This window comes from Lycium barbarum, chromosome 8, assembly GCF_019175385.1.
Source record: "Lycium barbarum isolate Lr01 chromosome 8, ASM1917538v2, whole genome shotgun sequence".
Classification (NCBI taxonomy): Eukaryota; Viridiplantae; Streptophyta; class Magnoliopsida; order Solanales; family Solanaceae; genus Lycium; species Lycium barbarum.
In genome coordinates, this window is record NC_083344.1 from 125880092 (window position 1) to 125905318 (window position 25227).

At 32.5% G+C, this 25227-nt stretch overlaps 2 protein-coding genes across 3 annotated transcripts; both read right to left on the reverse strand.

Moving 5' to 3' along the window:
• Positions 1-5972: 5972 nt before the first annotated feature.
• On the reverse strand, positions 5973-7734 carry LOC132605435 (uncharacterized). Its single transcript, XM_060318582.1, has 2 exons — positions 7202-7734; positions 5973-6765 (listed from the first exon to the last, which is right to left on the reverse strand). The coding sequence occupies exons 1-2, from the start codon at positions 7628-7630 to the stop codon at positions 6364-6366; spliced, it is 831 nt and encodes a 276-aa protein (XP_060174565.1). The 5' UTR covers positions 7631-7734; the 3' UTR covers positions 5973-6363.
• Positions 7735-12374: 4640 nt separating this feature from the next.
• On the reverse strand, positions 12375-18578 carry LOC132607190 (uncharacterized). 2 transcript variants are annotated; one of them, XM_060321046.1, is made up of 9 exons: positions 18401-18575; positions 18192-18305; positions 17917-18092; positions 16540-16607; positions 16330-16431; positions 16096-16251; positions 13424-13549; positions 13035-13155; positions 12375-12971 (listed from the first exon to the last, which is right to left on the reverse strand). In XM_060321046.1, the coding sequence occupies exons 2-9, from the start codon at positions 18290-18292 to the stop codon at positions 12862-12864; spliced, it is 960 nt and encodes a 319-aa protein (XP_060177029.1). In that variant the 5' UTR covers positions 18293-18305; positions 18401-18575; the 3' UTR covers positions 12375-12861. The 2 variants fall into 2 exon arrangements, with proteins under 2 accessions (XP_060177029.1, XP_060177030.1); XM_060321047.1 differs by lacking the exon at positions 13424-13549 and having other exon boundaries at positions 18401-18578.
• Positions 18579-25227: the final 6649 nt, after the last annotated feature.

Here is a 25227-nt window from a genome sequence, read left to right on the forward strand (position 1 = left end):
AGGGAGTAAGTAGGTAACAACCATCCAAACAATTGCGCCAAACATAGTACCTACCACCAGTGAACTTATGTACCAATGCGATAACTTGCGTGTGGAAAATACAAAAGGTATGTGTTTTGTCAATATACTAGAAAAATGGGGTTTGAAAAAATGCACAACCTCTAGTCTTCTAGTTAAGTCCCATTCATGGAAAAAAATAACCAAGTTCCATTAATGATTTCATCCTTCAAACATACCTTACGGGCCTGTTTGGAAAGCCACCTGGTAATTGGAATTGGTGTAATTACTAGGGTAATAATTACATAGCCTAGTAATTACACAGTAGTGTAATTACAATGACCTGTTTATTTGACATAACGCAATTGTGTAATTATAAGCGTGTTGTTTGGTTGCACAAGTGTAATTACACAGTTAGTTTAATTTAAAAATAAAATTTAATTATAAAAAATTTAAAATTAATATTTAAAAAATATTTACCTTTATAAATGATATTAAATTAGTTATTTAATAACACATTTTTTCTTGAAAATATATTAATTAATAATCATATATTTGTAACTAATATTGTAAAAAATAATTGATATATTTTTTTCAAATTAATAATACTAATTTTAATTAATTATAAAACTTCAAAAAAGACTTTTCTTTTTTTGGTTAGAACATCATGGATTGGATGTTTGACAAAAAAAATAATATTTATAAATATAATGCCATAACATTATTCAAATGTTTGACACAAAAAAATTCATCAAATGTAAGTGAAAAATAATCAACATGCAATGTGAAAGTAAATAACTTAAAATTGAAAAATATAACCTAAATTCAAAATCCAAAAGAAAAAGTTTAACACAATACTCTTATGTCAAATTTCAACATTACATAAGTAAGTTCCAACGTAACTTAAATGAATAATTCAAAAGAAAGGGAGAATATAAGTCTATAACCTCATTCACAACGAAATTCTACTTTAATAACGTCACTCGTTATATACCAAGTTTGTTAATGACTCATTCTTTCCAATATTAAGAGGTGTAGTTTTAAAATTAGAATAATAACATGGTTATGCTAAATGAATAAAAAAAAATACAAGCAATTACATGGAACCATAATAATTAAAGGTTGGGAACGACAAGAAAGGAAATGAAAAATAAATAATATAAAAAGAAAAATATATTTTAAAAAATAAAAATAATTAAAAAGTAAAATAAAAAAGAAATTAAAATAATAGAATTAAGAAATAAATTAAAAATCAAAAGAAATTAAAATAATAGAAATAAAAAATAAATTAAAATAATAGAAATTAAAAATGAAAAGAAATTAAAATAATAGAAATAAAAAATAAAAAGAAATAAAAATAAACAAAAAAGTAACTGTGTAATTACAGGGTGTAATTACACCCAATTCTCAATCCTCCCTTGAGAATTGGAGAATGTAATTACACTCTTTCAATTACACTTAATTATCATCTAACTGTGTAATGTGTAACTACACTCAATTCCAACTATCTGGGTGGCTTTCCAAACAAGCCCTACAAGTCAATCACCGTGACCACTGACCAAATCCAAGATCAATAGCAAGCAAATAATAGCTCAAGAAACACAAACAAAAATTAAAAATTGACAAAATTAGGTATAATTTTTCTTACTTAAGAGTTACTTATGACCCATTCTTACGTGCAAATAGGAGAGAAGTGAAAGAAGAACCACAGTATATATGTGTGTAACAAGCAAATAGACTTGGAGAATGTTTGACTAAACACATAAGCTAGTTAAATTAGTTTATAAATACTTTTAGCTTTATCGACGAGTATGACAATATGAAAAGTGTTTATGAGTCAAAATATGTTGAAAATCATAATTTTATCAATTTTTAACTTATAATTTAACAACTTATAAGCACTTTTTGTTTGACCAAATCTTTTACGATTTTATCCCTAATATTTCTTGTAATTTTCGAAATACTTTTCTTTAATCATAACTTTTAATTATCTCTCTATTATATTTCTGTTATTCGTCCTTCATATGTAAAAATTAAATTTATATTTTCTTATAGATAGCTTTAAGGATATTTCTTTCGTTTTGATAGATAAAGTGTTTAGCCTTCTATCCAAATACGTAATTATTTATTTATAAAATTCGTTTCAGTATTTTTAATTAGCTAGTTCAAACGGGCTCTTATTTTTATGGACAAGTTAGAACCGCGACATGATATTTGAACATAAATATGAAAAGAAAGGGGGATAACGTGTTGGACCCTTCATGAAGTGCTGTTTAAATAATTTCGTCCTAAATGACAATGGAAGATTGCCAATGACTTGAAATTTGAGTCAATAATTTATATAATAATGTTTTGTTTCCATCTACTCAGTAATACCGTCGTGGCAATGGACCGGGGGAACAAAGGAAAATGTAACGGGACAGGGTAGATGGGACTATGTTTGGTCTGATAAAAATAGAAGAAAATTCAACACAAACAGTTTTTTTTGGAAAAAAAAAAATTGTTACATAGTAGGAGAGAAAGACAGAAAACTGGAACAATTTAGATTTATAGTTTTATACTCACATTTACTGTGAAAAAACTCTAACTATATACTAACCTATAAGTTTTGATGGTGATATAGAAGGTTTTTTCTTCCATTTTTTTGCGCGGATTGTCCTTCCTTTGGGGTGGTCTTTAATTTTTATTCTTCGCCTAATACTCCGAGGTTCTGGGTTTGAACCTCAGCTCAATTAAAAAAAAAAAAAAGGAATTTGGCAAGGTTTTTTTTCTCAAGGCAGAGATTTGAACTTGCAAGGCAGAATTTTGCCTTAAAAACTTTGCCTCAAAGCAAAATTTTGAATGCCTTAAGGCAGAGTTTTGCAAGCCAAAATTAGGCCTCAGGCCAGGGGCGGATCCACGTTGAAGTGAGGGTGTTCACCCGAACACCCTCGGCAAAAAATTATAGTGTATATATAGGGTAATTTTTTTGTATTTATGTGCATATATTAACTTTTGAACACCCTCGGCAAAAAATTACAGTGTATATTTAGCTTCTTCTTTTTTTCGAACACCCTAGATGAAAATCCTGAATCCGCCACTACCTCAGGCATAGTTACAAACCAAGTTTAGACCTCAGGCATAGTTTTGCAAGCTAAGAATACCAATAGTCACACATGTAACTGATGCTTCAAACAAAAGACGGTTACAACATCTTTTATGGTGCTAAATCAATTAGGCTATACAGTGACACATGCATTATTTATTAAAAAAAGAATACAGTGACAGTGACACAAAAGAATTCGATAACTACAAAATTAACATGATAAATAATGACATTAAATTAAGGGCATGAAATAGAGAAGCAATATGCATGTGTATACCCGGAAGACAGACCAAAAGTTTCCGGCAAACTATGCCTTATTAGGTAAAGTTTGCTAAAGCATAGTTTGTCTGCAAAATCCTACTTTAAGGCATAATTTTCGCGCAAACTCTGCCCCATCAGGCATAATTTGCATGCAAACTATGTTCGATGAGACAGAGTTTGTAGGCAACATCTACCTAGCGATTTTTTTTTTTTTAATTTTCACCTGAGCAGGAATTCGAAACCAGAACCCTAAAATTTTAGGCGAAAGGCAAAAGTTAAATACTTTGATGGCCAAAAATTAAAGACCACACCAAAATAAGGACAAATAAGGACATTCTGCGAATTACCCTTTTTCTTCCCCTTTATCCCGAGCCCATTACCATAAGTACCAACAAATGGCGACTTTTATTTTGTCCTTTTTTTTTTGACCTTTTTGATAATCTTCTATTAAATTAAATATTTATTTTCAATTTATTCCTTTGCTGGCCCATTAATGTAATTTTTTTTATTGCCACATAGGTGCAATGTAAGGTGACTTATATGTACCAATTTAAAGAATTATTGTGTTGTTAGTATATTTTAGTTTATTAATCTTACTTTTTATACACGAGTACCTATCTTTGTTATATAAGTGAGTTTGATAATATAAAAATTGTGTTACACTATCAATCTATAAAAATGAAACTCTTAATTTTGAGATATATATGGACTCATTGCTGGGTTAATGCTAGCTAGACACTTTATCAAGGTTAATCTGTGAAGGATTGAATCCTTCTATGACAAGAATTAATCTCATTTTTACCATAGTTAATTCACAAGTGTTATTCATTTACTTCAATGTCACTTCCTGTCCCTCGATTGTTAAAGCTAAGGTCCATAATGAGGCGGATCTAGCATGTAATATGTGAGTTACTTATGTGGATTCAATTTTTTTTTTCATGTTTTATATACATCTTTACAATTTATTAAATATTTATAAATGAGATTGTTATAAAGATGCAATAGATAAAATTTGGATCTGTTTTTATCCATAATTGAGTTTAATTATTTATTTGCAAAATATCAGACCAACGTGGAAGCAGCGCCTATGTAGCAGATTCATGTGACGAGGCTCAGTTGTGTCTTCGACAGAGTGTACGATTTTTTGGCTCCCACGTAAGCCATTGTTTCCTCTTCTCCCTATGTGCATGTTTTTCGAATTTAATTTTATAATAATCGTAGTTGTTGTAACATCACAGTATTACCTTCTGTTTTTTGCGGTCATTAACTTCTTGTTACTTCAGATAGTTGTCTATCATTACATTTTATACTTGAAAGTGTTAATATATACTGCATGTGTCCTAGAAAGATTGTCTTTCTTTTTTTTTAGTCTGTCTCAAAAAGATTATTCTCTTTCTATATTTAGAAACAATTTAACTTTATGAGATGATTTACAATCACACAAATATCTAAGACTTGTTTTGGACCATACATTTCAAAAGTCTTCATTTATTTCTTAAACTTTGTGGCAAGTCAAAAGAGGACAATTTTTTTGGGACGGAGGGAGTACTAAAAGTTCAATACTTCCACCACTTGGATTTGCCACGGGTTCATCTAAATTCATAAATTTTTATTCTAAAATATATATATATATATATATATATATATAACTTACTAAAATATCTAGGAATATTATATTTGAACTCATAATTTTAACAGTATAATGAATATAATACTCTTTCTGGATAAAAAAAAAGTGTTCACTTATCAAATCAAGAAAGAATTAACTTTGTTTTTTCATATTTGCCCCTATTAAGTGTTATATGATCAAATCCCCAATGCCTATTTAATTAGGGGTAGTTTAGTCAAATTACCTATTTTTATTTAGAAATTAGTATTTTCTTAAAGAGTGTGCAAATTGTTAAATGAACTCTTTTTTTATTCGGAGGGAGTACTAAAAATCTTAAAAGCTGAGCCGATTAAATTTAATTCTAGATTTAAAAGCTGAACCGATTAAATTTAATTCTAGATTTAAAAGCTGAACCGATTAAATTTAATTCTAGATCCTTCGTGAAACAACGATATTTTACCATGTCACATTAGCCAAAGTTGTTCTAATTCCAAAGAGAACTATTAGTGACTAAGAAGCTACAATTTGAGTTGTAATATTATTAGCGTGAATTCCAATAGCTTTCTTATCGCTTTGTTTCTTTGGATGCTGTTCTTTCCTTAATTACTAATTAAGTGGAAATTCACAGGAAGTACTGCAGCGCGCACATTGATGCACGAATATACACACATTACAGTAATATGTGAAAATTATAAATTGTTGCTTACTTGCTTTGCTAAGTACTTAAGTAATTAAGAAAACTATAGATTCTGTTATGTACGGATAATGTTTTTAAATATGTAAATATGTGTAGTATGTCAGTAAATTGAACATGTTAAATATTACTTCAAAGTTCAAACATCATTCAACATTATAATGTTATATCGATCTTTCCAAATGTTGAGTTGTTTATTTTATTGCTTTTTTTCTCATTGTCTAAAAGACTCAAAAGGTATGAGGATGATGCAACTAAAAAGGTCATTAAAGCAGCATCTCGTTAACAATATTAGTTTAATATGTAAGTACATACGCAATTTACGACGTAAAATTTTATGTTTTTGTCTTCTGTACGATAAATGATGAAATGACAATACTTATATTAGCAAATATATAACAGAAAAATATTTGAAACTAAAAACGTCCTTGTAGTAATTAACCTCTACAAATATTTCACATATTATGCATCATACTATCTACTTTATTCATTAAAAAAGACATTTACATTATATTTCTCGCATAACTAGTCGAACCAACAAAAATTGAAATCCAAAAAAAAAAAAAAAAAACATACGGTTTTTACCTCAACTATAGAAAATGTTGGTTGAGAACCCCAAAAATAAAAAGTAAAAAATGCCGTAAATGTTACTGCCACGTAGGACTAACCAATTTTAACCATCATAAAATAAAATAAAATAAAAATCGCGCGCTGTATTCAATTTCTTCTATTGGGACCCAACTCTGACATAACTGCATCGATCTCATCAGCTGCCCATGATTCCGATCTTCGACCCGACGTGAACCGCATCATTCCTCCTAAACCGGACACAGGTTCAACCGGTTCAATACTCACTGACTTACGAGCCTTTTCGACAACCATAACATTGCTTTTCCTAGGCTGAACCGGTTGTTCCTCTAATTTCTCCATGTTAGCTTTGACTGGTTTGATGTGACTCCGGTTGAACCCGAAGATTGAAAGTATACGTGAATAAAAACCGGTTTTGTGTTTGGTTCTGCTGCTTTTTGATCTCTCGAGTGATATTTCACATTTTTTGCCTGCTGGTTCACATGATCGCCGGCGACCTTTCTTTGATCTTACTCTTCCCATACATGATACCTGTTGCAATCGCAATAACACCACGTTAACTATTGCAAATATTAGCTGCCATAAAGTAGACCACACAGAACTATACTAATAGAAATATACTTTCCGTCCAGACTCATTTTAACTAAATTTTGAAGCAAATTACGGTAAATTAATTCAATATTTTAAATTTTAAATTTAGTATATATTTGAAAAATAGAAGTCACATTAATTTAGTGAAAAAATATATTTTAACACGAAAGTGAAAATTATCACATAAATTAGAACAGAAAGAGGAAAAAAACAATAGACAGAACAATCTCCAAACTCTTTAATTAACGACTATATTGTAGATGTTATTGTGATATATATGAGAAAAAAAATGTAAAAATCTAAAACTTATCGTCTAAGATAGATACACAAGAGTAATTTTCCACGGAGAAAATATAAATAATGAGCAAAACCTTACCTTAGGCGACACCGGTTCAGGAGCGGAAACAGCTTTCAATGCAGATTCAGATCGTTTCGTCGGAAAAAACCGTATATTGGCTGGTTTACATGTTTTTCTCTTCGAATCAACAGTACTACTACTCTTCGGCAATCCAAAAAAGGTCGTCTTAGTCTTCAAAGTCAATGGAGGTCGTTGAGAACTCGAATTTGAAGACGGATGCAAATTCGGAGTAGCATTACTGTTACCTTTCGCAGATTCTTTGCGTTCTAAAAATGCGTTACGATCAAACCAATCGAGTTCCGCTTCTTTTGAAAGGCAAAATGACTCCGGTGGGAAATCTGGTGGCAGTTCCTTATCGCTGTTTGCGAGAGTTTCACATACGATTTTCCGGTCGTTATTGCCGGCGGAGTTGGTAGAAACAAGTGATTCTGAATCTACTTGAGTCATTGAGAGAGAGAGAGAGAGAGAGAGTGAAAGAGTAGTAGAGTTGAAAGAAAATTCAAAATATGAGGCGATTTGAGTCTCTGGATTGAAAATTGGTAAGAGTATATCTTTAAAAAGGACTCGCATATATTATACAAATAAATTAAGATATTTTTGAAACTATAAGTAACTAGTAAAATTTAACCAATCACAAAACCTAATGACCTAGTCGTCTTTGTAGGAGGGTAAAAATATATGTGTGTTTATATCAAATTATATTAATTTATCTTGATTAAGTTATAAATTAAGACGAGTATATTAATTAATTAATTAATTATCAGTTATTAATAAGAATGTAAATGAAGATATGTTTTATGTATTTATTGAATTGATTCAAAACACAAAGTGTACATAGTAAGTCTGAATTTAATTTCCACTATTCTTTTCTCAGTATATGAATTATACCATATCAAATTTTTGTTATGAATCTTCCAAGCCCAATTAAACTGATGTTTAAAAGAACCAAGAGTTAAGAATTAATAGGTTATGCGTATTATGAAGAAACTTTCGTTTCTCTTGTTCTCTTTCTCAGAGTCTAACTTATCATCCTCATTCTTATCTCTATCCTTAATTATTTCATTAGTTTGATAATTTAGCTATCTGTGATTGTATATATATTTGTGTTGAGAATTATGGTTTGTTATAGTTGTCTTTAACTCCATTCTCAACTGATACAAGTAAGGGAAGAAATTTATTTACCTAGTTATATTTGCAAAATTTATTTACCTAGTTATATGTGCAACAAGTCCCGTTTGCAAGCTGCATTCTTTTCATGTGAATCAAGCACGTAGAGGTGTGTTGAGTGTGACTATGAAAACTAATCTACGATTTTAATGTCATTTTGCTATAATGTGTTGAATTATAGTCTTAGAGCCCGTTTGGATTGGCTTATAAGCTCGTCAAACCAGCTTATAGGTCATTTTTAACTTTTTTGGGTGTTTGACAAAAAGAAAACAACTTAAAATATGTTAAAAAGTACTTAAAATAAGTCAGGAGCAAGAAGTTGGAGAACCCCAACTTTTTTCTTTTTGACTTAAAAGCCATTTTGGTTTGATCAATAATTTTACACTTTTATCCCTTATATTTTCTTCTAATTTCAATATTACCCTCACTACTAAAAATCCTAAACTATCATCAGTTTATTCAGTTCCCTCTTTTCTTCAATTATCACCGTATCTCTCTTCCTCTTCCCTTTCCTCTTCCTTTCCTTTCTTCAGTTACCACTGTATCACCGTATCATCTGTTGCTGCACAAGTGTTGTTCTTTCATACACTTAAAAGTGTCATTTTGCTTTTCCATGAACAAATTCGTTCAATCTTTATAGTTTCTGATACACTCAATCAATCTATGAGTTTACCCCATTTATTTGGTCTTTGAGTATAATAAGTTGTAACAAAACAGTTCAAAGGTCCATTGTATTAAAGTAAGAAAACTGTTCAAAGGTCAAATAAAAAAAAAATCAGTTTATATTGTAACTTAATCAAAGTATAAATTTATTTTTATTTTAATCAATTTAGAATTAAAAATCTTATAGTAATCAGCCTTTTTATAGTGTTAACAGCTTTAAGGGTATTTCAGTCATTTTGACAGAAAAATTAAGCACTTGTGTACCAAACACATCAACAACTTATTTTCAGTTTCAGCACTTTTATCCAAATACGTAACTGTTTATTTATAAAATAGCTTTCAGCACTTGTGTTTAAAAGTCACTTTTTTCAGCTAATCCAAACGGGCTCTTACTTGACGAGGAAGCTTAAATTTGAAGTCATTAAATAATGGTGTAAAATAATTTGGGGAGGGGCAGAGGAGGAGAGGAGTAGCAAGTCTAGGGAGGATAATTTCGATAATTTTGACAATGAAATTAACCTACACCCATCTAATACATGCATCAAACTGACAAATGCATGCCATATATTTCTAAATAAAATATTCACTTAACTAAGGTTAGTTAATATGTATTTTTACTTAATTTTATCACTTAACTATGATAGCTTCACATGGATCACTGCCTGCACCAATTTTGAATAAATTTTTCCTAAGAACGATCTGATTGTGTAGTGATGGTCAAGAGGTTTTAACAATTCGCACTTGTAACATCACAATTTCATATGTGACCTTTGACTGTAGACTATAGAGCACTTCATTAGATAATAATATAAAGTATCTCTGGTATTTACAACTTGAATCATTTCTTTCTTTTTAGTTGTAGCAGCAATGTACAAACTGGAACCATTTAATAATTGAACTACTGATGGGATCCCAACACCAACTAAGCAATGTTTAATTATATATAATAATGGATTAACTTTAGTCACATTCGATCAGGACAAACTTAAAGAGTTAAGGGGTACGAAGGGTGTGACTAACTGGTCATTTCATATGACAACAATGCACGTGCCAACTCCATGACCCTTGTTTGGTACCATTTAACCAATATCGATCACGTTAGATGGTACTTTGGAATGGATCTTTACTTTTTTTTTAAATGGAATGGAATTAGAAAATGGGTTGATGTTTTTTCTTTCTCCTATTGCTTGGTCGACGGGGATAATGATAATAAGCTTGAGATAAAATGTTGAATTATTTATCTTATATTTGATTGAAATTTTTGTTCCAATATAAATAATAGTAGAATTATTTATACTTCAATTGTCGCATTATTTTTACATATCACATTTATGGTGGATGACAATCTTGGGAGATAACACAACAGACATAGCAACGATTCACTTATCCAAAGTTCTTCCAAAAATCTTTTAAGAATGTCAAGGTAAAATCAAATGCGAATTTTATACTATATTTGATATATCCATCTTTATTATAATGAACAAAATATGTACTAAAAAGTAAAAAAGATCGACTAAATAACTCTATTATTAACTAACCAATACTATAATTCCCATTTTATAATACCAATATAACTTGTTCTCAAACTAAATGACTCAAAAGTAGGGGTATACATGGACCGGGTTGGTTCGGATTTTTTAAACACCAAATCAAACTAATTGCGTCGGGTTTTTAAATTTATACACCAAACCAAACCAATAAAATTCAGGTTTTTCAACCTCGGGTTTTTCGGATTTTTTTCGGAATAGTCTTGATACAAAACATATAACTTTTACTTCAAATATTTCTTTAGTCCTAGTAAGGTACAACTATATAATTAAGGTGTTTCTTAAGAAAATAACACAAAATGTGAGAAGTGTGATGGCATTGTATTAAAATATTTAACAAAAGCTAATAAAATCGGTTAAAATAAATATTGCTAATTAACAAGCCATAAAGAAAATGACCATAATCTAAAAATATTAAGTCATGCTAAAATAAGTACGACAAATAAGTATTAATTACATGACAGAGAAAAAAAACTTAAGTTATGTATTTTCACTCTCTAAATCAATTATGCAAAACTAAAGAATAGATATCCAACATTATTGTCATTCCTAATGGTAAATTGAATTTCTTTTGTTAGCATTAGTGTTGAGTTGGTTTAAGTTTGGACTTTATTTGAGTTACTAACATCCATAGGATATAAAACTTATTGACGTTCAAAATTCTAAGTTCAAGCTTGAATAATATCATAATAGATAAAAAACTACGAAAAAATTTAAGAAATATTTATAAATTACATTACAAATCAATAATTTTTATGTATAAAATATTTTAAAAATTGAATACATGTAATGTCGGGTTGATTTGATTCGGTTTGACTTTTTTTAGTTAAAACCAAACCAAACTAATTATGATCGGATTTTTTTTTTTCAACACCAAACCACTAGTCGAATTTTTTTCTCGATTTATCGATTTACTTTGTACACCCCTACTCAAAATTGATTTCCCCCCTAATTCCAATGACCTCTTTATTATTGTTGATCAAGTGGATTTTCTTACTTCATTGATTTCGTGAAAACGGGGGGAAGACCAGAGACTCGAGACTCAAGACTCAAGACTCAAGACTCAAAGTTTATTTATTCAGGTCAATGTTTCTTTAAGATTAAACTAATATAGTCCAATTTTGCTACTTTGTTAAAAGCAACAACACTAGTAGATACTCCGTAATGGAAAGAATGATAAATTACGTTAGTCTATTAAGTGCTTTTATTATTTTCTTTCATAATAGATACTCGTTTGTTAGTGAGTAATCGAGCACATTTCTTTTTCATTCCCAGAGTTTTAACATTATTCTTCTATTATCTTATTCTTAGATTTCTTTTACTATCTGTTATTTTTTTAGCCTCAGTTATCTTATTATCTTATTGTTGTTTTCGCTTGTTGCTAATGCCTCATTTTCTTCTTTCTTTGAGTCGAGGGTCTCTTGAAACAACTTCTCTACGTCTGCATACACACTATCCTCTCCAGAACCCACTTGTGAGATTACACTGGGTTTATTGTTGTATAATAGATACTCGCTGAACTCGTTAGTTACATGGTATATCTTAATTCATATGTCAGCCCATTAAGTGCATGCGTTCTTTTCTATCACAACCACTTACTAGCTCTTAATACATGTTAAATATTTGTCTTGGTCTTGGTCACTACCCAGTGTAATCCCACAATAGTGGGGTCTGGGGAGGGTAAGATGTACGCAGCCTTACCCCTACCTGGATAGGGAGGCTGTTTCCGATTGATCCTCGGCAACCCTCCTCCTTTGTACAAAGTAGGAGGCTGTTAAATATTTGTATATTGTACAAAGTATTAACATCATTAATTTCAATTAAGAGCTCACGTAAATGTAACTTTTACTACTATATTTTTTACCAAAAAAACCATTACCACACAACCACCATCGACAATTACCTCACCATTTCCACCACCGACCGCCACTACCACTTGCGATAACCACCAACCATCTCTACACCAGCTGCCACAGCTCGACCACCATCGTTAACCACCTTCACCACTGATCCAAACATCACCTTTTTTCTAAGAAAAAAAAAAACTAACTGTTTTAGAGGGCCCGATAACATTGCTTTCAACCAGTACTAACTGGAAAAATGTTAGTGCCAATACTATTCCCATATCACGAAAACTGCTACCGCAGAAGAAGGCACCATTTGGTCGGCAAATTTCAGATTATATCACAAACATGGTTAAGAATGCAAATTTTTCATGCTGGTTCCAGTAAACTGGATAGAACTTTTTGGTCAAAATAGCCACTTCAAGCCAGAAACAGAGCAAGCAACACTTAGTAGGTATTATCTCGAGCCACAAAGTATATGAACTGTCTCTGTTCCAGACACACACTTGTCTTCAACAAACGGAATTGTCTTCCAGACTGTTAACTTCATAGGAGCTTTCCTATTACCTAAATTAATCAACATGTTTAGGATTCTCTCTCAACAGTCAATATAGAAAAGAACGTTCTAACCTTCATTTATGACATCCTTTTCCGTGCAAATGGCTGCATAATGAGAACCAGCCAACTCCAGGAGCATAAACTGCCAATTGCCTGTCTGGTCACTGGGATCATCCACTGATATTTCAGATGCCTGAAAGAAAGTATTGGCTGTTTATGCTGTTTCAAGAGCTCAAATATTGGCTAAATAACAAATGATTCTATAAAGCTCGGACTCTCTTTTGCTGAATCTTGGAAAACCTCAGTGAAACCCACATATCATCACCTCTAGACATGTTGAGCTAATCACAATTCTTTGCCAAGTCAATAATATCTTATTAACATTGATAATAATCAAACTTGACCAAAAAGTAACAGTATCATATCTCCGCGCTTGAATTACGAGAGAGGTGAGACCCCACCTGTGGGATTACACTGGATATGTTGTTGTTGTGAGAGGTTACTCCAATAGCACTTCCAAAAAGAATCGTAAATGTGTTGAAAGGTGAAGCTGAAAAACCTCTCCCCAATGCTTTCACATATGCCTCCTGTAAGCAATCTGGCTTTCTTAGAAAGCTCAAATCAATAGATAATAACATGAAACTTACCAAGGGATTCCTTTACTCTTGACCAGAGGTCTCGAGTTCGAGCCCGTGGAATGAAGAACTCCCGGTTGGAGCATTCCCCATTAAATGGGTCTTACACAGCGTAAATCTGGATTAGTCGGGCTAATGAGTATCAGATACCACATGGTTATAGCCAAAAAAAAGAGACAACTTTGATTATTTCTTTCTATTTGATAACATACAATCACTAAGGATAACACGTTTGTCAAACAGATATATCGGTTAAAATGTGCAAAAGCCTTCTCTATATAAGCTTGCCACCTATGTGTATCAAAGAGGCAGTGTGACCGTGATGCTTCCAACAGAAAATACTTGGAAATCATGAGCCAATGTACATCTCAGCATATAGACCACAAGTGAATACAGTCTTTGCAAACTTAGCCACGAAGGACCTGGCACTTCTCAAGTTTAAGGAGAGGAATTGGGCGAGAAGACCCCTCAAGCCGGCTGATTATGGGCTAATCAGTCGTGTGGAATAACAGAAACTGGAAATGAAAAGGAAATCCCTTTCTCTTCATTCGGCTTGAGGGGTCTTCTCGTCCATCTCTCCAGTTAATATTGGTAAAAGTATACAGGATGTATGTTTGGCGGATAGATATGTACGGATTTTGGAGTATCTTTTTTTTTTTTTTTTTTTTCTGTAAGATTTTTTCAGAAAAAGATTTATGGAGCCTTAACTCCTTTTGGTATTGATGCCAACGAAGCCACTTCTTGTGCATGTACCAGCTTGTTTCAATTTCCAGAAACCAACAGTCGTGTTACTTCTTTTACATAAGCTTCTTTTGATAGAATCCTCACATTTTCCATGGAAATTCAAATGTGAACTGCAGGTCCGCAACATCCTCGACAGTCCAACAAGACACTGCTAAGAAGGTATACGTAGCGAAAGAAAACCCCTTCAAATAATTTTTTTTTTCATTAAATACAGCAATTCCATACCAGGAAAGTCAATTTGTGCCTAGAAATTTACATAAATCCTCTTTTGCCCTCATGATCATATCTAACCTTTTGTCTTGTATTTTTTTCTCCTCTCTTGAGCCGAGGGTCTTTCGGAAACAGCCGCCCTACCTTTCAAGGTGGGGGTTAGGTCTGCGTACACTCTACCTTCCCCAGACCCTACATAGTGGGATTATACTGGGCTTCTTGTTGTTGTTGTTGTTGCCTCTTTTGCCCTCATAAGTTAACCCTTTCCCCCAGTAAATTAGTAGAATTCTACCCCAACGAAGGCTATTCTATTCCATTCATCACTCGGGGCATTTTTTGCCAATGCAAGAGATAAAAATCATGTATATTCATTGTACTGGAGGGACGTTTATCTCAAACACTCCTCCATCTCAGTCATTCTCGATTTATTTCTAGTCTCACTATATGAGGGGTTCACAAAGCAGAATGCAACTAAAGAACCCATTCTGAAAAATCTTATCTTTCAAGCCTGCCTTGCAACTTTAAAATGGTAACTCATGAGAAAGATTTAAGAGAAGTACGTGGAAAATATTACAGCTTAAAATTTTGTGTTTCAAAAGGAAACGAGAAAAAAGAACAGCAGAGAAGTCGAGCAAAACAGCAAAAATATCAATAGAACTGGAAGCATCTAAAGATGAATCATGACTCCCCTTTAAATACAAGACATAAGTGAAGAGGAAAATAAAACATGTTACTGAAACAAATCATAGGTTGAAACCATGAATATGACTACGAATAGGGCTGCTTATCGGGCGGATTGGACGGATAATTACGCTTAAGGGTTTGACTTATCGGTTATTAGCTATTAAATGTACTAATCTGCTAGCCAACCGATAAGATATCGGTTGGTTCGGTATCGGGTTAGCAAAAATTAAAATCACAACATCTACACTAATTTCAATCGACGAAATCTTTTTAATTATCAACGTTTTATGGCAGCAGTCATTGGCACAATACTCCATATTGTCTCCTATAGCCTTTCCGACAGTAGCCGCTGCACTCCGTAGAATAGTCAGTAAATTGCCATGAATATTACCATCAACGAAGTGACCATTAACACATGACTAGTGTTTTTCTTTGCCATGAATCTCTCTTTCTATTTCCCTTAACAAAGGTGAATAGATAAGAAGTGAAATAAGATACTCAATAGCCTTTAGATTTAAGATTTATAATAGATACTTTATATACTTGGGGATAAAAATGTAAATATGATAAGTCTTAACGGGTTAACGGTTAACCCGATAAGGAAATTGAGTAATCCGCCCCCGTACCGATAAGCCATTAACAATAAAATTTGAATCCGTTCACCATTAATCAGATAACCCATTACCAATAAGCCAATTTTGCGGTTCGGTTATCGGTTACGGTTCGGTTTTGAACAGCCCTAACTACGAATAGCTACGCCTTAAAAGTTCTAGTTGGAGTGACTTGTTAAATTTAGCTGGAGCAATAATGTAAAATCAATTAAACTAAACTTTTTCTTTTGATTAGTAAAACAAACTAACCTTTAGTGTCCATAACTTCATAAACTCCTGGTGCTGAAGATGAGGATCTTTAACAGCAGACAACACTTCAAGTTCATGTTCTGAGAAATATCTTCTAGCCAAATTCAGAACATTGTGCTTTACAGTTCTTTTCTTTGCTTCCACGTCAACACCAATCTATAAACGGAAGAAAGCGTGATTTACCATGCAGTTGGAATGTATATATACACTGACTTTGAGGGACCAGAATATTACAGGAGAATTTACTGTCACACCACAGGCTACCACAGACGATGTATGCGAGATGTTGAAATGCAAAGGAGGGGCGCCACAGTGATCACATTGTTGCCAATCTACCTATAGGCATTATCAGATAGAGTTAACGGTAAACAATTATGAGAACACGTAAAAAGAAAATCTTGAGCATACAACTGGAAAGCTACCGAACAATCAAATCGCACCAACCTCGGGCTTCCCATGAATGCTCTTCCTAAACTTGAGGGATTTGGGTGAGATTGAAGAATTTATCTGATCTGGAAAAGCAAATGCATTTCAGAGCTATAATACAGTTTACAATTCTGTTCCACAACTAAGCCAGCAAAACTTACTGTAGAGAATTACAAACACGGATTTGTTGATTCATAAACTATAGATTCTGAATCAAAAATCAAAAACATTATTCTGGTTCTAATTAGCAGCTAATAAGCATCTAAAATTACTCCCTCCGTCCCAAAATACTTGTCATGTTTAGCTTTTCGAGATTCAAACTACATGGACTTTGACCAACACTTTAAGATGTATTTTTTTTACCATATTGATATGAGAAAAATTCTAACTTATAGTACTTTTCGTATAGTTTTTGAGTATCTAAGTTTTGATTTTAAAATATTAAATTAATCTAGTCTAATTTAGCGCTGAAGATTAGTCAAATTGACTCTCGAGAAACGAAACATGACAGGTATTTTGGGACGGATTGAGTAGTAATCTCAGAGGAAAGCAAAAATATTAAATAACAAAATAACTCGTTGCTCTTGCAAAACATCCTTTTACCAGAAGTTTTATCACAACCATATATCTTCTAAATGGTGAAACCATATAACCTTTCAGTCATCTATAGTTTGATCCAAACAAATTCCTAGGAACATACAGTTTGCCTGCAATCCTACCCACCCAGAAAAATAAAAACAAGCACAAATTTAACACAACAAGCAGACAATAATCGGGGAGATAAATACATGTTTATAATGCATTAAAAATTTCCAAATTCTAACTCTCTTGCTACTATCAATTTCTTACTTCCAGGCAATCAGGGGCCGTGTGGTTGGTCTTTTAAGAGGTTAATCTATTTCTGGAGTGCAGCATAATATAATACACTGGTTGGTTGGTGTTTTAAGAAGAGTTAATCTCCGTATAAACCTTGCACAACATATACAACTTTTGGTTAGCATTTCACTTCTCTTTATGCATAATACCTGCATAAGTTAATGAAGAAAAATCTATGTATCACTTAATGTAGTGTAGAACGTGAAATAAGAATACGAGTATTAGCTGTACCTGGATTAACATAACAAATAACAAATTTACCCTTATCACTTTTGAATTAAGACATTTCTTTTTCCTAAGTTATACAAGGTATACACAACAAACCAAACATCTAACAAGGAATAATCACTACATTACAATCCCCGCATTACTGATTCTGCATAACTAATATTTGCATTATTAATCCCTGCATAACTAATCTTTATATTACTATTCCCTACATAACTTGTCTTCGAACAAAACGACCCCTCAAGGTTTCGAAAGCAAATACACTACCAAAAACCCAACAAAATATCTTACATCTTGCAATGGTGGTTCTAACAAGCGTACGGGCGAGTAAAGCACTTGTCCTCAGCTCCTCTCCTTGCATACTTAACACATGTTCTTTCTCACATGGGGATAGAATTTCCATATATTTGTTCATAAGAGATTCACCTTTCACTTCATTAGGTATTACATACCAAAGATGTGTCTCCCTAACATTCAAATCATTAACCAAAAACCATCAAAAGAATAGCAAAAACACATATTTTTAAATTTTTAAACAAAAAAATAAAAAAAATACTGAATCATACCTTGAAGATGGGAGTGGAATAGGAGACAAAGGGGGTAAAGAACTGAAGAATTTACTATCACTGCAACAATTTAACCTCATTCTGTGAAACCCACGTGGCATAGACGAATAGATTCTGCATATAACACATAAAAATTGAATCTTTTTTCTTCTCTTGGCAAACTCAATTTATATACACATTGAAATAGAATTTTGAAAGTATTAACATACCAAGCAAATGTATTGAGATGGGTGACGTTGTAAATTAAGAATCTCCTGGATTTGGACCTTTGAGTACACCTATGGAGAGCTGGAATTAGCCGTCGTCAAGGAAATAGAAGGACTTTGAGAGAACCAAAGTTGGTTTGTTTCAAGTGAATTGCATATTGACCCTGAAAGTATATAAAAATGAAAACATTACCCAACAAGAGATAATTTAGGGAGCAAATGGGATAGAATGACCCCTTACAATTTCAAATTGGGTAAATGACCCTCGTAGTTTTAGCAATTTCATTCTTTTTTATTTTTCTATAAATTTCCCTACATGGCATTCTACATGACAAAAAAGGTGTGCTTTTGTAAAACTGAACTTAAAAAGGGGTATCTCTACAAAACAATAGAAATGTGTATTGACATCAAAACAATAGAAATGTGTATCTCTGCAAAACCCTAGAAGCAAAGTTTCTTAACTCTTATCATCAAAAACGACATTCTCTATTGATTTTCAATTAGCTGCAAATTGAGCTACATTCTCTATTGATTTTCAAACTAAAGTTCTTCAATCTCCATTGATTTTCTTCAATTTTATTGGGTTACAAATTTTTCCCTTGTATTGGATGTAAATTGTTCTCTTAGCTTCTACTCTCCAAGTGTTAATTTAGCTTCTACTCTCCAAGTGTTGCTTTTTTTATTTTTTTCATTGCATTTGATCTTTAAGAGATGACCAAAAAAGCTTCCTCTAAATCTGTTGGGTCGGAGTCCCATGAAATGACGCTGAATTAGAAGAAGTTTTCAATGAAACAAATGAGGAGGAGAGAGACGAAGAGCAGGCAATTGATGAGGAGAAAATAATAGAAAAAAGTGATGGGAATGAGTCAGAGAAGGATGAATCTGCTGCTGAGGAAGAGAGTGACGATCTATCTTCTACTCGACACGAAGAGAATGTCGAAGTTGGGGAAAACGAGGTAATTTTATTTTATTGTTCGACTCTCCCATGATAATGGAGGAAACTTGTCATTTCCATAATTATTTTCAGTGAATTAGTCAATACTTCGTGGGTTCAACAACCTTGGTATTGTCATAGGTGGTGTCGTTTGCTTTTATGAGGAATTGATATGTGACTACTATGATCGTCTTTTACGAATTAGTTCCAGCGTAAAAAAAAGGCATCTTTAATAATCTTTAAAAAAAACATGTATTTTCTAACTTCTAATTTAGTTAATAATTTTTTGCAATTTTTGTAGTTAATAATCTTCTGTTTATGATCTCTTTGAAGTTAACAATCTCTTACAAATTTTAAAATTAATAATCTTCTGTTTACAATATCTTTAACTTTATAATTCAGTTAACTTTATGTTTAAATCAGTCATCTCTTATGCTTTGTTATATTATCTCTTATGTTTAAAGTTAATATCTCTCCTATATTGTTCAAAGATCTCTGATATAACTAGTTGAAGTTCTTGCTAATGTATTTAGTCTCTGCAGTTGTATCATAGCTAGTTGTGTAGTGATGTGTGATTAAATATGCAAGTAAATTAATAGTTCAGTCGATGATCACTGTGTTGTAGTAAGCTATCTCTTATGTTTGTTTGATTATCTCTTGTATTTAGAGTTAAATATCTTATGTTTTGTTCTGAAATCTCTTGTATAACTAGTTGAAGGTCTTGCTACTGTATCTAGTCTATAGTTTGTACCATAACTAGTTAAGAGTCTTTATTGATGTGTGATCGAATATGCAGGAAAACTAGTAATTCAGTCACTGTGTGTAAATAGGTGATCTCTTATGTTTTGTTTTATTATCTCTTGTGTTTAAAGTTTATCTCTTATGTTGTGTTTTAAGATCTCTTGTATTACTAGTTGAAGTTCTTACAATTGTGTCTACTATACAGTTTGTACAATACTAGTTAAAAGTCTTTACCGATGTGTGGTTAAATATACAGGAAAACTTGCATGGCGATCCACCCCCTACACCTATGAAATTGAAATTCATTTTTAAAACGGTTCAAGGTCTAACCGGTTATTTCCCCGGTAGAGTGACAGTTAGGTGTAGAATGGGATTTGCTATAGAAAATTTGAGAAATTCCCTTGAAAGGACAGAACCCGACGAAGTAGTTCGTCTTTTTTTTGCGTAAGGCCTTCCTAGATCAATTCCTTGACATAAATGTTGATTGTTGGAAAAATAGCTTCCATGGTCTCTTGTGTCATTATTTGTTGCTGAGGGAAATCAAGACAAAGAAAAAAAATGAAATGTGATTTTCAATTCGCAACAAACCTGTCCGTTTTGGAATGAAAGAATTTTGTCTTTCATTCGTCCCCCTCGCATTCAAAATCTGTAATAGATCTTCACCCACCAAACTGTTCTTTTTATCATCGCACCCCTTTAATGAAAAACAATATTCCTTTACTCTACTCACAAAATTCAAACCACGCTGATATACTTGATAGCACTCGCTTTCACTTGGAAAAGGACCACAATTCAATCCAGTAACAAGACAAAATTCTTTCATTCCAAAGCGGACAGGTTTGTTGCGAATCAAAAATCAGATTTCATTTTTTTTCTTTGTCTTGATTTCCCTCAGCAACAAATAATGACACTAGAGACCATGAAAGCTATTTTTCCAACAATCAACATTTATGTCAAGGAATTGATCTACGAAGGCCTTACGCAAAAAAGGACGAACTACTTCTTTGAGTTCTATCCTTTCAAGGGAATTTCTCAAATTTTCTATAGCAAATCCCATTCTACACCTAACGGTCACTCTACCGGGGAAATAACCGGTTAGACTTTGAACCGTTTTAAAAATGAATTTCAACTTCATAGGTGTAGGGGGTGGATCGCCATGCAAGTTTTCCTGTATATTTAACCACACATCGGTAAAGAATTTTAACTAGTATTGTACAAACTGTATAGTAGACACAATTGTAAGAACTTCAACTAGTTATACAAGAGATCTTAAAACACAACATAAGAGATAAACTTTAAACACAAGAGATCATAAAACAAAACATAAGAGATCACCTATTTACACACATTGACCATTAACTAAATTATTAGTTTTCCTGCATATTCGATCACACATCAATAAGACTCTTAACTAGTTATGGTACAAACTATAGACTAGATACAATAGCAAGACCTTCAACTAGTTATACAAGAGATTTCAGAACATAACATAAGATATTTAACTTTAAATACAAGAGATAATCAAACAAACATAAGAGATTGCTTACTACAACACGATGATCATTAACTAATTATTAATTTACTTGCATATTTAATCACACACCAGTAGACAGCTAGCTATGATACGAACTATAGAGACTAAATACATTAGCAAGAACTTCAACTAGTTATACAAGAGATATTTGAACAATACATGAGATATGTTAACTTTAAACACAAGAGATAATATAACAAAACATAAGAGATGACTGATTTAAACATAAAGTTAACTGAATTATAAAGTTAAAGATATTGTAAACAAAAGATTATTAATTTTAAAAATTGTAAGAGATTGTTAACTTCAAAGAGATTGTGAACAAAAGATTATTAACTATAAAAATAGCAAAAAATTATTAACTGAATTAGAAGTTAGAAAATACATGTTTTTTTAAGATTATTAAAGACACCCTTTTTTTTTACGCTGGAACTAATTCATAAAAGAAGATCATAGTAGTCACATATCAATTCCTCATAAAAGCAAACAACACCACCTATGACAATACCAAGGCTTTTGAACCCACAAAGTATTGACTAATTCATTGAAAAAATTATGGAATGACAATTTTCCTCCATTATCATGGGAGAGCCGAACAACAAAATAGAATTTCCTCGTTTTCCCCAACTTCGACATTCTTTTTGTGTCGAGCAGAAGATTCATCGTCACTCTCTTCCTGAGCAGCAGATTCATCCTCTCTAACTCATTCCCATCACTTTCTTCTATTGTTTTCTCCTCATCAATTGCCTGCTCTTCATCTCTCTCCTCCTCGTTTGTTTCATTGAAAACTTCTTCTAATTCAGTGTCATTTCCATGGGACTCCGACCCAATAGATTTAGATGAAGGAGATTTTTTTGTCATCACTTAAAGATCAAATGCAATGAAAAAGAGAAACACTTGGAGAGTAGAAGCTAAGAGAACAATTTACATCCAATACCAGGGAATAATTTGTAGCCCAGTAAAATTGAAGAAAATCAATGGAGATTGAAGAATTTTAGTTTGAAAATCAATAGAGAATGTAGCTCAATTTGCAATTAATTGAAAATCAATGGAGAATGTCGTTTTTGATGATAAGAGTTAAGAAACTTTGCTTCTAAGGTTTTGTAGAGATACACATTTCTATTGTTTTGATGTCAATACACATTTCTATTGTTTTGCAGAGAAACCCCTTTATAAGTTCAGTTTTGCAAAAGCACACCCTTTTTTGCCATGTAGGAAAATTTATAGAAAAATTAAAAAAAAAATTGCTAAAACTAAGAGGGTCACTTACCCAATTTTAAATTGTAAGGGGTCATTCTATCTCATTTCCTCGAATTTAGGCACTAAACCCTTTTAAATATAGGAGATGTTGACACCTCATAAATAATTCAAGTATGAAGTTGCAAAACGTTCATTAATGGGTCAACTGTAATTACTACTTGGTCCCAATTTATGTGATATTTTTCGCTTCCCGAAATTTAAACTGCATAGACTTTGACTAACATTTTAACATAATTTTTTAAAATTGTAACTTATATTATTTTCATTTAGTCTTCAAATATATAGATTTTAATATTAAGATATTAAGTTAATCTAATCCAATTTAACTTCAAAGTTTAGTTATATTGAATCTTGAAAAGCAAAAAATATCACATAAATTGGGCTACTTGCATTCTCTGCTTAGGATGTTATGCGATCTTGGTTTCCATATTTCCTTAAGTTGTGTTTTTTTTTGTGGAGTTAACTAAACAATTTTATTACCAACGCGGATAATTACAGCTCAAAGAAAAAGTCCCTACAACTTGTAACTAGCACCCAGTGGATAGAGAGGAAAAAAGAAAAGCCTGCTACTATGTCGCCTCTAAACTTTCCTTCTTCACAACATAAAAGACTAATTGGGATAAAATATAAGTCCCTGCAATTTCCTAGCTAGTCTTGATTTTCTATTCCCTCTGAGGATCACCCCTCCTATATTATTAACTTCACCAACATTTGAAAGCTCCTTTGATTTTCTTGTAACACTCTTGTATTCCTTTCCTGCCATTAGGGGTCTTCGGGTTCATCTGAGGACATGGAAAATAATAAGATAAGACCAAGTATGGATTTATTTATATCAAAGTTTCACAAAATTCAACTATAAGTACAATCTGAAAAATATGTTTTTAACACAAAAATCATACGCAATACGTTGAGTTGCGGTTTCAGAAATTTGATATCCCCTTCCTGGATGCAGCATGGGAGGAAAAACCTTACTTGTATTGCTTATTCCATCTTCTATCTTGTATAAAATAATACTATATAAGTTCTCGTATTAGTTATACAACGCTTGAGTTTTGGTATTAAAATATGCATAACTTACGCGAATTTTAATTTATACCAATTTATATACTAAGAGTCCAAGATTAACTTGGCTTATATCTCAAACTGAACCACCCATAAATATTTGACTGAAATAAGTAGACCGAGTGAAAATTGTTCTATATGTAGAGGAAAATGACTTACATCTATTATTGAACAAAGTTATTTTCCAGTTTTGGTTAAAAAAAATTCTCCAAGAAAGCTGTATATGGGTAAAACCAAGGACAAGGATATCCTCGGTTCCCCGACATAGGAATTGAGTTCGGTTAGGGCCAGACCGGCCACACCTGGCCCCAGGTTGTTGAGTTCGGTTGGAGTCAGACACCGAGGTACGATGAGAAGACAGTTAATCAACCATAATGGGGAGATCGAAATATCGGCCACCAGCCGGATATTTCGGCACCAATCCCGTCTATCAGTTGCTGAAAGATTATGTGCCTTATTTAGATTTGTACTAGGGTTAGGACTCCTCTACTATATAAAGAGGAGACCCCCCTTTACTTTAGGTGGTTCTTGGTCACACGCACAAATCCAAAAAGCAGCACAATTGTTAGCAAGTGTTCATTCATCTTTCTAAGTGTTTCATTATTGTTCATTGTTCATTACACAGCCATTGTAGCTCGATCTCGGTTGCCAGAACCCGAGGCTGACCATAACTTACTGTGGTTAGATCTTTTATATTCGCATTTATTTCATTGTTTATCGCATAATACTCAATCGTGTTAAAGCAAACCGCACATCCTTTGCACCGCGTACAAATTTAATTGTTATCCATTTTTAGGGTAAACAAAAACATCTTTATTTCAAGGCAATCAAACACTAACAACACTGACTCTCCTCGTACCAAAATGTAGTTCTCATTAGTGTACCTGATAACAGTACTTTTGGTTAATGAAGACTTTGAAACCATAATTTTGCATATAATCAACTTGTGCTTCCTGGATATCCATGACTGACTGCACAACAAATTCTTTGCATGACTTACCTCAATGGACTCCATTGTAGGTTTGTCCTCGAAATGAGAAGAGATTGCTTTAAGACGTCCGCAACCAAACAAAACCAAACGCTCAAGGCAAGGAAATGCATCATCCGCGGCATTCCATTCACCAAACCAATAACAATATATACTATTTTCAACACTTTAAGTTGAGGCTAAGAGTACTCATTGCTCACTTTCCATTCCTTATTGTAAAACTCAATGGACTTCAGTTTTAGTACCTGCGGGTTGGGAAGCATTACATTATTTGATCCGTCAGGACCGCCTAATTTGGTGTAGGATAGTGA

What these genes read in the sequence shown, in the direction of transcription:
- LOC132605435 (XM_060318582.1), bottom strand. Translation starts at nt 7,630, where the DNA reads ATGACTCAAGTAGATTCAGAATCACTTGTTTCTACCAACTCCGCCGGC. An exon ending in CTGAACCGGTGTCGCCTAAG is followed by an intron (nt 6,766 to 7,201) that starts GTAAGGTTTTGC and finishes CGATTGCAACAG; the next exon opens with GTATCATGTATGGGAAGAGT.
- LOC132607190 (XM_060321046.1), bottom strand. Translation starts at nt 18,292, where the DNA reads ATGCCACGTGGGTTTCACAGAATGAGGTTAAATTGTTGCAGTGATAGT. An exon ending in TATCCAGTGTAATCCCACAG is followed by an intron (nt 13,156 to 13,423) that starts GTGGGGTCTCAC and finishes ACTTTCTTTCAG; the next exon opens with GCATCTGAAATATCAGTGGA. An exon ending in AAAGGATGTCATAAATGAAG is followed by an intron (nt 12,972 to 13,034) that starts GTTAGAACGTTC and finishes TGATTAATTTAG; the next exon opens with GTAATAGGAAAGCTCCTATG.